This window comes from Apis dorsata, unplaced genomic scaffold (assembly GCF_000469605.1).
Source record: "Apis dorsata unplaced genomic scaffold, Apis dorsata 1.3 scaffold_376, whole genome shotgun sequence".
In the NCBI taxonomy this organism is placed as follows: Eukaryota; Metazoa; Arthropoda; class Insecta; order Hymenoptera; family Apidae; genus Apis; species Apis dorsata.
Window position 1 is genome coordinate 271,178 of NW_006263639.1, and position 18,602 is coordinate 289,779.

General features: G+C 19.0%; 1 protein-coding gene across 4 annotated transcripts in view; it reads right to left on the reverse strand.

Moving 5' to 3' along the window:
* Window positions 1-18,602, reverse strand: part of LOC102678590 (alpha,alpha-trehalose-phosphate synthase [UDP-forming]) — a 55,084-nt gene that overhangs the window by 28,156 nt on the left and 8,326 nt on the right. For all 4 annotated transcript variants that reach the window (XM_006618798.2, XM_006618797.2, XM_006618795.2 and 1 more), the window contains one exon: window positions 8,021-8,177. In XM_006618798.2, coding sequence (XP_006618861.1) covers window positions 8,021-8,177 — 157 coding nt within the window. The remainder of the gene's footprint in view (window positions 1-8,020; window positions 8,178-18,602) is intronic.

Here is an 18,602-nt window from a genome sequence, read left to right on the forward strand (position 1 = left end):
TAATTTCATCACAAATAAAATATTAATGATTTATTTTTTATTTTTTAAGAAATTCCATTATTTAAGTTTTTATTAATTTTTTATTAATTTCTTTATTAATTTCTTTATTCCAATAAAATAATAATCTAATAGTTTAATAATCTATGAAAAAACATAATTAGTAAATATTAAATAATATTTATTTTTAATAATTAATTAATATAAAAATTATAAATATTATTAGCAAAATATATTATTTCAAATATTTTAAGTTTTTTAACAATATTTTCACAATATAATTTATTGCATGAATTATACTAAAATTAATTTCATTTCATTTCATTTTAATTTTAATTTTATACAACAATCTCATTTAGATAAAAAAAAAATTAATAGAATAAAATTAATTTTTTATTTGAGAAAAATTTTTATTTAATATAAAAGAAAAGTAGAAAAATCTGTATTATTATATATATTCATGAAAATTTCACAAAAAAATTCTCTATATGAATATCTTATTGATTATATTTTTTTATACTTATCTCATTTATAAATAAATTTATAAATAGTTTTTTATTATTTTTTGTCTAGGAAAGAGATATATATTGTGCAAAAAAAATTAAATAACATTGAAATATATATCTAGGAAAGAACAGAGTTGGAGAAGGTTATAAATTGATACAGGAGATTAAAAAGGATAACATAAATAGGAAAATATAAGAAGAAGAAGTAAATGATTAGATAATGTAAATTAGAATGTAAATAAGAAAAATGAAATAATTAAATAAATAAATAAATAAATAAAAAAGATAGCAAAATATAAAACATTAATATATACAATTATAGATGCAAGAAATGAATGAAATGTTAATATATAAAAATATTATAGAATATGTAAATTTATATAAATCCTTCATTTTTTAGCGGAATAAATAAATTTATAATATATATATAATAATCTATCTATTATTTTTCTTCTATTATATAATCCATTCTTCTATTATTAATAATTTATTTATTATTTTTCTTTTATTATTATTCTCAATATATAATAAACAAATTATGAATTTACATAACAATGACTAATATTATAGTTACAAGAAAAGAATAAATGCATTGATTTGTTACAAGATTAATTAGTATTACTGTTGTAATCGATTTTAAAATTTAAATGATTTTTATCCTTGTAATATTTAATAATAAATATTTAAATGATATTTAAGTGATATTTCCTGACAGATACGTACAAAGGGCAGACAAACAAAAATTATCACTTATTAAATTATCAGTAGACATGGTTAGAAAGACACTTATAGAAAGTATATGTCAATGATTATCATGAACAAGCTTTCTCGATAATACTTTTTGTATATTCAACGTACATTAAAACTTGTTGAAATTAATAAGTAAATCGTAGGAGTATGTGTGACAAGGAAAAAATATCAATCGTTACAGAGCAGAAAAAACATTTGAGTAAACTATAAATAATTCAATTTTTTGATGAACAATTTTAACACTTCAATAATAAAAGTTTAATAAGTTTAATAATAGTTAATTAATAAAGTTTAATAATAATAAAAATTTGTTAGAAAATATCATTACAAAATTAATAATAAAATGCTTGATATGAGTAATATGATTGATATTGAGTAATCATAATTTAAATGTTTAATCTTGATTGTATTATTAAATGATTTAGATTATTACTAGATATAAATATTTAAAACAAAATTCTATTATTTTATGTTATTCAACGAATCGAATATTCAAACTATTTAATAAAAATACGTCATTTAAAGGAAATTTTAAATTTTGAAAATTTACATAATCATTCTGAATTCTAATAATATATAATAAATCCCCGTTTTTATTTTAATTTTATATATTTTAATTATATTTATTTTTACTATATAATTTTATAAAATTAGAATTAATAAAACACCTCCATTTCAAAAACTGTATAAAATATATAAATTAATTATTTTTCAAAATATATTGCTAAATTAGAATAGGCATAATAATAAAACATTATATTAAAGTAATATAAACGCAGAAAAACATTTATTTTATCAGAATTTTTTTATAGTATTTCACTTCGTATTATTTAACAGAAAAACATATGTCATTCTTGAGTTTTGATAAAATTAATCGAATAATATCAATTTTATTAGCCAAAAAATTAAAAAACATTGCTTTTTAAAATTTATTTTTTAATAAATAAACATAAATAAATACAAAATAATGTAAAAATAATTTATCATGAAAATTCATATCTTCTATTCAAATATCTACAGAATTTCCTGAATTATTCTAAGTAAAACCACAATATAACACCAATCAATATAACATTTTTTCAGTAATTCAATCTTAATAAAACAATACATCATCTTATATTATGAGAGAATGACTCAGACATAATATGAAGATACGAATAAATAACAATGTCAAGGTCAACATATAATATCAGAATTCCAGTTGTCAGGTTATGGGTGTAATACGTCGTTGTTCATGTGACGGAACCGTGATAATCTGAATCACAGTTTATTAAGTGTATTAGTCAAATGGAAAATTATCATGATCGCATAAAAGTAATTTTCATAATAGAAAGATTGAAAGATTTTTTCTTTGATTATGAATATTCCAATAACATAATTCTAAAAAATGAATAAAATGAATTATCTATATTTTAAATAAAATAAGGAAAAAGTAGAAAAAAATTTAATTGTACTTGGCATCCATATTATTTTATACCAAATATCTTATATACCGAAAAAATTATATCATAAATTATTCTTTTTTTAAGTGACACCATATGAAATTTTTATATAAATTAGAGAATAAAAATTAAAGAATTTGATTTAAAGTATAATAATTGATAATTATTAACAATAATTATTAATGATTATTTTGAAAATAAAAATTAATATAAATAATAAATATAAAATAATATCATTGAAATTTTTCATCAATATTTTAATTTTTTCGAAAATTATTAATAAATATTTACATTTTTAAAAATATATTACATAAGTGTATTCTAAATACTTTTTTTATGAATTTTATATTTATAAAAATGCAACTGTTTTTTTTGTAATATGAAAAAATAGCTTGAATAGGTAGTTTAAAAATGTTAATTTTCTATATTTATATTTAGTCGTAGTATATTTAGCTTATATGATAAACAAAAAATAATTAGTATAAATATAATAATTTATTTAAAGTGAACTATGAAATTATCTCTCAAACTATATATTATTGAAAAAAATATTTCAAATAAAATTTATTTATAAGAGAAATGATGATAACATCTTATCCAAGAAGACATGTATTTTTTAAATTTATTATTTATTAAGATTATTAAGATTTATTTATTATTATTTATTAAGATCTTCATTTTCCTTTTTTTTTTTCTTAATGAAATATACTTTTATATCTGATGGATATATAACTTGTTCCATGAATTTATTGATTTAAATGTATTGATGTTCCTATTATTGTATTGATGTTCCTATTATTGTATTAATGTTTCTAGTCATTTATTATCATTCAAAAATCTTAAATTTGTCCAAGATTTCATTCATCAGAAATATTTCGTTGATTTGATTGTAAACATTATATGAAGATGAGTAAATCAAAGATTCTGAATTTTTCTTTATAAAGTAGCATTTCAAAATCAATCAAATTTATCAAGGAAAACAAAATACTTTTAATAATATAAAAAATCGTATAAGAAATGTCTATCAATTATTTTTGTAATTAAAAAAAGATGCAGCTATTTTTTAAAGATACAATAATGCATTGAGGTCAATATTTTGAATATCAAAGATAAGAAATAATTTTTGGACTTTCAATAAAGATAAGTTTTGAACGGCAAGAACTTTCAATGACCTTGTAATACGAATACATCGTATTACGATGAATTTGTCATCGAACAATATATACATCTATCAGAATAAAAATATTTAAAAAATAAAAGTCATTTTGAAATCTTGAAAGATATGTGCATTCAGATAAAATTCGTTACTATTCCCTTTGAAACAAAATTTTATTATTTTCAATAATAATGAAATACTCTGTATGAATAATTTGAAAATAATATTCTTTAAAATTATTAAAAAATATATATATACAATATATATAATAATTATATACAATTAAAATATATACAATTAATTATATAAAAAATGCATATTTTGAATGAGATTTTAATGAGAAGTTAAAGAAATTAAATTAAACAAATTAAATTTAATTATTTGTTTAAATTGTTAAAAAACAAATAAAAATTATTTTATAGAAAAATTTAGAAAAATTGTCATCAGAGATGAATTATTAGTTCAATACATTTAAGTTCAAAACTAAATTAATGTTTTCATACGTAGACAATTATATACATATAAACATTCGATATAATTTATTATTTGATATCACATGAATCTGAAAAATAATAATAAATCTTTATCAAAAAATATAATAATTAAAATGACCTACATATTGTATGATCTATAATAATATTCTTTTTATTTTCACATTTGTATATTAACTAGTTAAGACCAAAAATAAACCAATGTAAATAATTTAAAGACTAAAAATATTTAATTACCAATGTAAATAATTTAAATAAATTTGATAAAATTTCAACAATGATTATATGATATCTTATAAAAAATTAAATAAAATCTTTGTAATTAAAAACAAATTTCTTTTATATTCTTGTATACATCATTTATACATCATACATATCTTCATGTATTCTTAAATCAAATAATATTTAGTAAATAATATTTACTACATAATATAAAAATTTACTATATAAAAATAAAAATTATTCATATTCCCAAATTGTAATAATTCCCAAATTGAAAATGATAATGATTTTCTCTAAGAATTCTAAAATTCTTCGAATAACTCTGTCCGAGGAAAATTTATAAAATCAATAGAAAAGCGATGAATCATAAAGTAGGTTAATAGAGAAGAGAGATCATTTCAAGATTATTTCGTGATAATAGGAATTCGACATTAGAATTGATTAATGCTTTGGAATCTATAATATATTAGATAATTAAGTCAATCATTATTATAAAATACTTTCAATATGATGTTAATTGTAAAGAAGAGTAGAAGAGAACGTGAATTATATTTAACGCATTTCCTAACTGTATATTCAGTACAGATATAAAAATAAACAAGTTCTGTAGAATCCTCACTGAATCTTTGCAAATGCTAACCAGATAACTGAATTGTTCCTTAACTTCTATATTTTATGCTAGACTTCTATATCATAATAATTAATTTATAAATAAATAATTGATAATTGATATATTAAAAAATAAATTGTAAATAAATTATTAAATTTATAAATTTTAATTTTTTCTTCAAGTTGGAAATCCGAATAATAAGTCAACTCATCACATTAATTCATTACATAAACAAATTGAATATTATATAGAAAAATGTATCATATTGAAGATATCAGTTAAAAAAATATTAATTTTGAAATCTTTCATAGATACAGATAAAAGAAAACCTATCGTGTGATTACTAACCTAACCTTTTACTTTTAATTTAAATATAGTTAGATTAATGATATAAGAATCAAGTTATATACTTCTTACGAAAGAAAAGTTAAATAAATAAATAAATTTCATTTTCAGTTTATATTTTTAATCTGTTTCATATGTAAAATCACCTTTTTCTTAATTACGTCACAATTTACATATATAAATACTTGTGATTATAAGATTAAGCATCAATATACAAACTGTCACTCAATTAATAGTATTCCATGAATTTGATATATAATATAGTATTAATTAATAATATTAATGTAAATTTTCAATTTAAAAAGAAAATTTTATGTGAGAAAATGCTGTATTATTTTTAAATTTATTTTTTCATAAAATCATAATTTTTAGATACTATTAATCCAATATAGATATTACGATCACTATTGCATTATATTATATTTCATTTCATGATCACACGCAATTGACACGCGAAATGGTTCTTATAATTATCGATTGACACGAACCTGACACGAGGAAAGATCGAAGAAAGCACGCGCGCCCTCTTGGTTTGAAAAATAGTATTTTATTTTGATTTCTATAAATAATATATGAATCATATTTACATATATTGAAGAGAATTTTTACTATTATGATAATTGTGTTGGAAACAGCTGTTTAACAAAAAATATATTTCTCACAAGAGAATATATATTTCAATTTCGAATTTCTATTAATAATCTTATGAAACATTATTTTTCCTTATATTTCAACAGTTAAGAAAAGAAATTCATGAATATAATAAATTTTTAATAAATTAATTTTTCTTTCTTCTTTCTTTTAAATTCTATAAGATGAAATAAATTGATATAATATAAAATTGTAAGGTTAAGTGAATTGTTTGACGTGAATGTTGGTATGAACACTATTGTTTATTTTTTTATTTTTATTTATTTTATGTTTATTTTTATTTTTATATTTCTTTTTTTATAAATTCGTAATCATAATCAATTATATAATAATTCTATATTTCTTATTTTCTTAGTTTCTTTTAATATTAAATTGCTTTTTCCTAGTAACATAAATATGTATACGATGCTCGAAACGAAATTATTCGATCTAGTTATTTTCAATATACGTCATCTCTCTATCAGAACTTTGTTAACGACATATATAATCAACATGTAGTAAGTAGATATTTTAATAATGATCGACTATATATGTATATATAGTCTACATACATATTCTATAATGTTCGTTGCAATAATTACCAACTCATGATATATTAACAATAATATTCTTCATAATATATGTTATTTTCACGCATATTGACGAAAATATCTTTGCATACATATCATCGTGCACTATCGCTGGTATCAGGAACACAAAAAGGTCAGCGTAACTCGTGAAAATGAAGATCCGACGACGTTTATATCTTCTGATATTTTCGTTTTATGAACGTTTTATATTATAATGCTTTGTGATATATAAATTTAACTTCGAAGAAAAAGTAAAAAATTTAAATGAATATAATTATGGACGCCATTGTATATGAATAGTTTTTTATATTACAAGAGATTTATTTTTTTGCAATATTATATTAATGCATTGACTTAAATTTGGCTTTAATTTAATCCTCATACATTTCTCTTTTACATTTAAAAATTTCAAATGAAAAAGAAAAATTGGAAATTTTATCTTTATTTAAAAAACTTTCCACTCAAAAGTTTTTATACAATTAATATAAAACTTTAATTCTTTTGAACGAAATTTTTATTTATTTAATTAATATTGTCTATAATATTTAATAAACTTAGTATTATTATTATATTATATATAAATATATATAAAAAAAATATTATACATATACATTTATATTTATATTATTATATGTAAGTTAATTGTTCATAAATATAATAATCATAAATTTTTGAATGCAATAAAATATGCATAAAATAATAATAATAAAATAATAATATTTCAAGATATATTTAAATATATCTTTAAAAAAAGAAAAACATTTATTCAACTAATATAAATTATAAACAGAATTCCAATAATATATTTATACATTTTTTTATATTTCTAAAAAAATAAAAAAATTTCGTGAAATTTTTTTTTATATAAATAAACATATTTTAAAAACATCAAAGTATCTTAAAATCGCTATAACAATTATCTAAAATTAAAGGAATAAAAAAACTTATGTATAAAAAATTATAAAAAAGTTTTTTGATTTCATGAAAATGTTTATATTGAAAGATTAAATATATTTAAAATTTTTTCTAATGTTCTATAATTTGATATATTTTCTGTTACAAATATATTCCATTATAAAATTATATATAAATGTATTATTTTAATGTTGATTTTATTGGAAAGCTTTAGTTTACCAAGTTTACCAGCAAGACTTTGCATTACCGCTTTCTCTTTTATATTTTAAAAAATAAAAATATGCTATATAGGATACCTTAATTAAAAAGGACTTTATTATTTCTATTATTATAAGAATATAAAATTTGTAAAAAGAAAAAACATACCTTTCGAGACAAAAGACCAGCTGTTGGCGTACGATCGTTAGGATCAGATTCAGGAATTGGTTCATCCCGATTCTCCATGTGCATACCCGGCCATCCGACCCAGACTCCATTTCCGCTTATGACAACCGGTGCTACTGCTGTCACAAGTCCTCCAGCACTAAAACGCATAAAACGTACTAAAATTATGGTGGATTACATAAAGAAAATATTCTTAAAAAGAAAAAAAAAGAAAAAGAAAATGTTGTCAAATAAAAAAAAATAATATGCATATAATAACATGAAAAATATCAAAAAAAAAAAACTAGATTTTATGAAAAATTCATATCCATAAATAAATATTATTCGTAAAAATTAAATTAGAATATTTCGTGAACTTTAGGGACAATCTTTATTATGATTTTATGACCGTTATATTTTAAAACTCGAACGAATTCTAATGTCATTGGAGAAAGACAATACAATGCGATAGAACTTATATGTAAAAAAATCAATAATATTTTAAAGAAATATAAATGCAAAAAGTATAAATATTTTTCGATGAAATTTAAATTGAAGATTCCTTTATTATTTTCTATTATATATATTATATATATTTTCTATATATAATCTTATCCTCTATTACTAATTAAATATAATTCTATTTCTTTATACTTACTAATTACTAATTAAATAAACTAATTAAATATAATCGGATTGTAATATTTTTAAACGTAAAAGATATAGTACATTTATAATTAATATTAATGGATATGTATATTTATATTAATCTGTTAGTCGCGAAACATTTGTTAATCTTATTAATCATTAAAAGACAGTATTATTTATATTTTTATTAAAATATTTGGTCATATAAAATATTTCAAAACAATAAAACATAAAAAATCAAGAAAAAAGCAGAAGAGATATATTTTAAGTAATATAATTTTATATTTTAAGTAATTCATCAATTGATTGTTTTCGTGGAATTTATAAAATCTATCTAATCTATATCTAACATGAAATCGATATTATTTCAATTTTCTTGAAAAAATTGTTATTTAAAAACAATTAATTATAATTATAACAATATAACAAAATATATAATTATTTAAAAACAATAATTATCTCATAAGCAATTATTAAATGTTAATTCTATATGATTTTATATTTATTTTAGATCTATCAAGTTTCTAATAATCTATAAAAATATAAATGCTATATAAGAAATGAGATAGTGTGCAAATGTTTTGCTTATATTACTAGATAGATTTTATTAGCTGATCTCTTTTAGCAATTTTTGTTAGAATTCCAATAATTATTAGTTCTAACCAACGAACTATTATCATATAATAATAATATTGAAGATATCCTAACCTATGAAAAAATATCCTGCATGTAAATACAAAAGTTCACCAAATGGCCACTATTAGCGTATCGAGCGATAAGACAGGGATAATATTGAAATATTGAAAGACGTCTTCGATCAGTTCTCGTTGTTACGGTTCATCGAAGTATATATAGCACATATAACTATATTTACATAATGACAAATATATAGCAATTGTGTCAATCGCAGGAGTGCATCGTACATTCTCATTTTTATATAATTAATTGTATGATCCATTTGAACAGTTTATCAGATATTATTAAAATTGTGATATTGTTATATTTTTTAAATCTGAAGTTTTATAGTGAAATTTTATAGTTGAAATAAATATTCTAATTTCAAAGATCTAAGACTTAGAAGAAAATGTGAATAGTGCAATATTTTTCTAATCTAATTTATCAGAATTAGAGAATATATAAAATCAAAATATACTCTTATAACTGTAATTAATGTACAATTATTACAACTATAATTCATTTACTGCAATAATTTAAAGTATAAATTTTAGAAATATTATAAATTAAAAAATATTTAAACGTCTTATAATATTATTTAAAAATAAAATTAAAAACAAGAAAATACAGAAATAATTAAATTTTAAAAATTTATTTTCATTCAAATATAAAAGAATGAAATGTAAAAACTACATTTTTTAAAAATATATAACGAAAATATTATAAAAATATATGATAAAAATAAATTATTAATAATAATTTTTTTTTATATTTCATTTCAACATTAATTAGAAAAAAAAAAATTAGATGCATCATAATACCAAATCAAAATTTGATCGTTTATTTAATTTAAAAAAATTTTTAATTTTACGACGATTGAACGTAACAAAATAATATTTTTTTTATTTCCATATTCAAGCTAAAATAGTTCTATTTTTTTCTACTAATTTAGTAAAAAAATACTTTCTCTGTTACATATGCAAATCTTTATTATATATTATCTCTATTATATATTTCGAATTATTAACTTGTATTAATCGTTTTTCTTATAATTAAGGTTAATTTTCTTATCTTGTACGAGGCTAACATTATTTTATTACTTAAAAATCTTTATAAATAGAAATGCAAATTTATCTTATTATTATTTTATCAACATTATATCCATCTATTTTCATTAATATAAACAATTCTTATAGACAATTGTAACATTGTTCAAATAAAAATAACTTGAACTATTATTTCATTCCACAACGATCAAGCCACAGATTTTCTGGGATGCCCGTGAATTAATGCGCCTTTTTACCTTGGCCCACATATCTAATCCAAACCCATCTCATCGCAAAGCCCGTAAATGGTCTTGAATGTCGTTGAATATATCATTGGCACATCATAATTATAAATTTGTAATGGAACTTGGCTGTCATTCAGCATATCTCAGCACAACAAAGTCTGATCGAACATCTAAATGATCATTTGTCGAAGACTAGGTCAAATCGAACAATTTCCACCAGAAATATATTTTTATCTTTGTACATATGTATAAATTTTCCTGATAAATTTGTCTTTTTAGATTTTTTAACTACAAATTGTTTAAATGAGTTTGAAAGCGTGACGCAATTCATTGAAAATAATTTAATTATTAAAGAATTATATATTAAATTTTAATTTAACATCGACCTGATATCGATTTTAATTGTAACGAAGCACAAATTTTTTTAAATTAAAAAAATAAAATATAAAAAATTATATTTTTGATATATAAAAAATTATATTTTTATATATATTTATTTATTAAAATATCAATTTCGCTATTATTTTCCATTATGTAATTAATTGATAAATTTTAAGGATAAATGAATAACACGTGATTACACGTGAGAATTTCGTTGACCAGATGCGTTACTGTTGTAGCAAGGAGGAAGCAATTGATACATGCTATTATTACAACTGAATTACTCGAATGCAATCTATTTTGAGAATACCACGATTTCAGCGCGTACATATGTGTTTCAGCACGAGTGAAGCATGCTCGAATTATTTGCGCTCTTCACTGTGTAACGATCGTATTCGAAAAAATGATCCCTTACGCTTTTATTCGTGATAGATATCGGGATTCTCAAACGAAAGAAGAAAGAAAAAATATCCGATTGAATTAATATATCATTCAAAATAATTAAGATATCGATAATAATTATTTTTAACAAATAAGATAAATTATTAATAAATATTAGATCATAATATGTAGTACTTTAATTTTCTTTAATTGAAATACAAAAAAAGAAAATAATCAATTTTTACATAAATCAGAAATCTCGCTGTTAATTTGAAATTATAATAAAAAATTTTATAAATCATTTCATGTTACGTTTAATAATATATGTAGAATAAGAATAGATATATGTGACAAGTAGTTCAAGGATGTCTATATTAAAATCAAAAAAGAATAATTACTTTTTATTTATACTTTTTATAATTACTTTTTATTTTCAATTATATATTTATTTAAAAAATATATATGTAAATATCAAATGCGAGGGAAATAATATTGAAATTAAATATTTTAAAATATTTAAAAAAAATTATACATATAATAATATTTATATATAATAATTTTTAAATCATCTTTTTAAATCATATTTAAATTAAATAAAAACTAATGACATGTATATTTAAATATATCTCTCAAAGTATTAAATATCTTGAAAAAAAAACAATTCTTTATTTGTTAAAAATAAAATGTGCAGAATAAACGGCCATGTGTTAATTTTTTAAAATTAATTTAAAAAAATCATAAAATAATTGAATTGCTATATTTTCAATATAGTAAAATTTAAGTCTTTATTTACCTATAAATCAAAACAATAATCTTTTTTAAAATAAAAATAAAAATATAAAAATTATTGAATTTCTATATTATGAAAAATTAAAAATATTGAAAATTACTAAAAATTCATAGTACATTTCAATAAATAGCATAAAAATCTTATTTTATTTTACTTTTATTTTATTTTTTAACAATTTATAAAAAAAATAAATATAGAAAAACAAAGTTAATAATCATTTCATTATAAATATGAATGTAAAAAAAAATTATATCTTCAAAAAATTTCGAATCGTTATTAAATTTTTGTTAAATGAACGATTTAATTTCTATCATGCACCTTATGTATTAGATTGTATTCGTCATCAATGATCACTTGCATTTGGAATTCGTGTTTTTCCACAACATTTATATGTGTCTACCGTACAATCAAGGAAGTACTTAATGACTGTGACAATCGTGATAATATATTACATGGCGCATGTAACTCGCGCAGCCAGACATGCGGAAAGCACGTGGTTTCAGCACGTTAGCGTGCTGAAATACTTCGTGAATGAATGCACACAACATACAAGTCAATTTATGATGTTATATATTTATCGAATCTTCTAAAAATGATTATTGTCGTTATAAAAAAAGTATTCTAGTTTTAACGAACACCGGTTATATTTAATCTTGAAGAATAAGTATATTTAACGAACGTTGAAAATACTGGAAGATTTCAAGGATTAAGAATAACTTGAAACAAGTTATCAGATAAACATATTATGTAACGAAGAATATAATTGAAAACAAAGAATCAACAGTTGTAGATAAGAATGTTTAATGAATGCAACGTGATCGTTTTTCATGTAAATCGTGTAATACGATTTGGAAAACTTCCATGGAATTTTTGCATCACAGTTTATATGATTACATTATCATTAATATGAATTTGTTTTCATTACAATTTCTTTTACTTCTGTTACTTACTTTTCTGTTTATCTTGGTTTATTTCGATTTATTTATTTTTTTTTTTTTTTTACTTTTTTTTTTTTACTTTAAAGCCATGATCTCAAGATTGTTCGAAACATAAATATTATACAGATAATTAATCAAGAAATATAATTTAGATCTAAATCGAAAATATAAAAATTCAAATTTAAAAATTTATCGAACATTCGATGAGATAAATTCATCGTTTAAAATTAAAATTAAAAATCAATAAATTAATTGACTGATTTTGATAGATATTCGTAAAAATAGCTAAATGTTATACCATTAGTATTAAAGAGCAAGAGAAAAAATTTATTTCTCTTGCATTTGTGCTATTCTAAAAACTTTTTAAGCACAAACAGTATCTTTTTGATGTATAATAATTTGATAATATTTCATATGTATTTAATCAAAGAACATAAATTAAATGTGTATATATATATATGTGTATCTTAAAAATACTTTTTTATGTACTTGATTTACCTGAAAATAGAGTGAAAAAATATTATTTTACATTTTCGACATATTTGTGTATATAATAAATATATTACATGAAATTAAATTTTTATTATATTATACGAAATTATATTATCTTTTTGTTTTCTATATCATCATTATAACATACTGTGCATATAATCAAAATTATAAAACTCAACGAGATATCCATATTTGGTAATAAACAATATATTAAATGAAGTAAATTTTAATATTATCTTCAAAATAACTTTATAGTATTTTATAGTAGATTTGGATCGTTTATTTAAAATTTTTTTATATATTTTAAATAATATAAATGATAATTAAAAATTCTGAATCATCTATTTTGTAAAAACTTTTTTTAGAATAAAACAAAATTGATGATTTATAAATATATTTAAAATATCCTATCAAAAATAATATTCATGTATCATCAATATTTCAATCTTTTATAATCATCTACTCGCAAATGTAAATGTAAAAGTGGCAAATGTTTGTAAATGTTTTAGGGAATATGTACATAAAAATACATCGATACTTTCGAATTTTCTTTTCACAAATCGGTTACTTAAGACACTAATAAATGCTCATAATCTTTCACGATTATTTGCTATTCGTTATATGCTTTACGTTTCCATCAAATTTTGTGTTAGCAAACATCGTAAACGTTTTATGTAGTATAGTATATCGAATTTTACAATTTGATCGCAGTCAAACAAGCATAAATTTAATGAATGCGTGACGAATTCGTTTTGTTATTGGCAAAAAATTTTTTAATTAATTATCTATATAATATCAGTTATCAAAATTCATGATCCAAGATTCAAAAAATTAAAATGAAAATGAAATTTTTAATAATTTTAAAATGAAAAAAATGTTAAAAATAATAGTTTATTAAAAAAAAAATTCATTCCAAAGTTTATTCCATATTTATTGCATGTCAAGATCGTAATAAAATATAATAGAATAAATTGAAAGCAATAATACTTCGACTTATTATATAACAAAAATTTTAAATAAACGATTCAAATCTACTATAAAGTACTATAAAGTTATTTTGAATATAATTTACTTCATTTAATATTTTTTTTATTACCAAATATGGATATTTCGTTGCGTTTTATAATTATTTTAGAATATAATTATATAGAATCTATTATGCTAATAAAAAAAACTTTTATAAAAAGATATTAAAGATATTAAATAGATATTAAAGAGAATATTATTTAATAAAATGAATACTTACTTATCTTATTGAATCATTATAATTTCGTATGACAATGTAATCCATATTTTTGTTTATGATAAAAAATAAAAGCAAAGAAAATGTTGTAATTGTCTTTGACAACTTTGTTAATGTTAAAAAATTTAAATTTTTATTGAATTAATTTATAATTATAAATGAATTTAAAAATAATCTTATTTTTAAATAAACAAAAAAGCTAAAATTAATTAAAAATTACAAGATCTTTTACTGTTTAATTAAGAATTATTTTACTAGAATACTATAATTATAATAAACATATAAATCATTTTTTATGTTTAAAATGATGTTTATGCTTTCTATCAATTTAAACTTAAAACTAAGTAACTAAGTATTAGAATTAATTTTAAAAAAACAAATTAAAGATTGAAAAATAATTATTTGCAAAAGAAATTTATTATAAATTAATTAATTTATTATAAATATTACAATTATAAATCAATAAGAAAAACTATTTTGGAATATCGAAAAGTTATTTCGTTTACTATATTTACGTCTATTATATATTAATATAATGTAAAAATGAATTACTTTTGATCATATTTAAAATTTATATTCAAAATTTATATTAATACTTATGTTAATATTTATTATATGTCGTGAGATATCTAACGTGTTATATTCTCCTGTTATTACTGCTTTCAATCTATATATTTTTTATGAGAAAAATTAAAATGGATGTATAAAATTTGATTATACATATAACAAAATGACTTACTTAAGATAAATTTTAAAATACTTCTTCTTAATAAAAATATATTTTGTTTGCAAAAATTGTAAACATGATTTTTTATTAATTATTATTAATATTAATAAATTAATATTACTATTAGTTTAATTTTATCAATTTTATATAGCAAAATATCGTATTGTTATAATTTCACATCATTGATGTTATGCAATTTGATTTTGATCGATATATTTAGAATATTTTCGACTTTATATTTCTAATGATGCAATGCACATGATCGTGTGATCCCACTAAAATCACACTATTTCATCAATACAATGTTGCACTCTATTGTAATTTTGTTGCATTGTAATTTAATTCATATATGTTATGTTATATTATATTATTAAATTATTAATAATTATAATAATACATCATTTATCTATATTAACTAATATAAGTTTAACTTTGTGACAATTGTGAATATATTAATATATTAATAATCACATAATATTATACGAGAGAAATATAGAATTAATTCTTTCATTATAATAGAATTAAAAATTATATAGAATTAAATTCTTTCATTTTTTTTGTTTCAAATGCATTATTTTAGATTAAGATCTTTAATCTTATTTCTTGGCAATCATGACTAACTCAATATTATATATATTAGGTAAAGCGGTTTACATATTCTGTAATATCTTTTATGTTATAAAGATGTTGTAAACATGTATTATGTATAAGTACGTAGTAGAAAATATATAGTAGATAGATATTTTTAAGAAAAATAATAGAACAAAAAAAATGAAGAAAAATATTTTTAAAAAATTTTTGAAAAAAAGAATTATTTAAAAAATAATAATAAATATATAGCATATTATTGATCACAAAATAATTCAATCGCGTCATTTGGTATAAATTATTATTTATTATTATATAAATTAATCTTAAATAATAAATTCTTTACTCTTTATGATTCTTTTAGAAGCTACTTAAGTAAATTTAAATTATATACATAATATACATAATATAATATACATATATTTATAATATGATATATTATATATATTTTGTATTTTTTATTTTTAATATTTTTTTTCAGTTTAAAAATTGAAATTGAAATATATACCTATATATCTTCTCCAAAAGCAAATATTAAGATAATATCTATTCATTTCAAGTAGAATGTAGTGATCCAGTTTAATTAATTTTTATGTTTATATTGTATTTATATTATATATATTATATTATATTAACAAAAGTATTTACGAAAAGAAAATTTAATTTTATTATACATAAGTAGCAAGGTTTTTGTCATAATATAAGATATATATATAGAATATATTCTTTATAGAGAAAATTAATGGATTTAATAATAATTATAAAACATTACGATTTTTTTCTTAGAGATTTTTCAAGATTATTTCATTTTCTATAAGTATCCTAATATTTTAAATGAAAGTGTACTTGTCAGCACTTATCATAAGTATTATAAAGTTAAGAGTTAAAATTTCAATTAATAATGATAATTAAAAATAATTACAAGATCAAATATTTTTAGATTGAAGTATTTTCATTGTCTATATTTTATAAATGCGATTAGATTATATCTGTTTTTAAAAAGAAACTTATTTTCTTAAATATATGAAAAGACTGAGTGAAAAGCGGAGATATTTTTATCTGTATCATGACATAATTAATTATTTCAATTCCTGGTCACGCACACTTTGTTATTTTTTTATTGATAATATTTATTAAGAAACAGTATCAATAGACGATACCGTAATTCACGCAAATAATCAGATAAAATTCATGACTTATGTCACTAGAAACTGATAACAACTGTATTTGCTGACTAATATGTGTTTCGAAATATACAAAGACACAATAAATAATACCTTCTTATTCTTTTGATCTAATAGACCAATTAAAATCGATTACAAATAATGAAATATCTTATTTAAAGAATCTTATAAAGAATATCACAATGTAGGAATTATTATTGAAAACAATAATTCAATAAACAATAATGAAAGTTTAAATTTTAAAAATCATATTTTGACTATGTATTCTTAGTATTTTTTTGATTTTTTGATATCTTTTGAAAAATAATATAATAATCATATATTTTTATTTTTACAATTTATCATTATTTTTTAATCATTTTTTTATTACAAATTTTTTATAATCTCAAAAAATATTGCATCGTTTTAAATCATCCGAAAAAAAATCAACAAAATTAAAAAAGTTTTGCAGTATCTATCGATTAGCTCCCTTTTTGATCTAAATAAATATTTTTTTCCCTTTTTGATTTAAATAAATATGTTATAAAAATATCATCTTTTTAATCAATTTTTTCTTTTATACATAATTTGCAATCAGCTTTAATTTTCTACTTATATATATAAAAAACTTGATACTATATTATTGATATTATGCAATTTTTTCTATAGTTTCCTAGAGTTCGTGACGTATCTGCATATATATAAACATAACTGCAAACATTGTTTTTATAAACACAACAAGTAATTGACAATATGTACAATAGATGAATTTATCAAAAAATTACCTCTTTATAAATTTTAATAAATTTGAAACATATTATAAAACACAACATTTTGAACGATTTTTATGAATTTATTAAATTAGTTATCAAATAGATTTCTAATAGATTTCAATAACATTGAAATACATTTTCAAGAATGAATTTTGAACAATTTTTTTCTTATATAAAACGGAATCTTAATTTGTAACGAGTTTACGATTCAAAATATCTATATAAAATATAGAAATTAAATATAAAATATAATAAATATAAAATAACCCTTCGACGAAATTAAAACGATAGAAATTACAATAATAGTGATTTTAGCTTCACACTTAATATCTATCATTTTTTTTTATTATATTTTTTTTATTTATATTATATTTATATATTTCACAAAAGATATCAAATCCAAGTAAGAAAGTAACTTATATATATTTATAACTTATATATATTTATGATCAGATATCATCACGTTTATATAAACAGTTGATCAATTGACTTTAT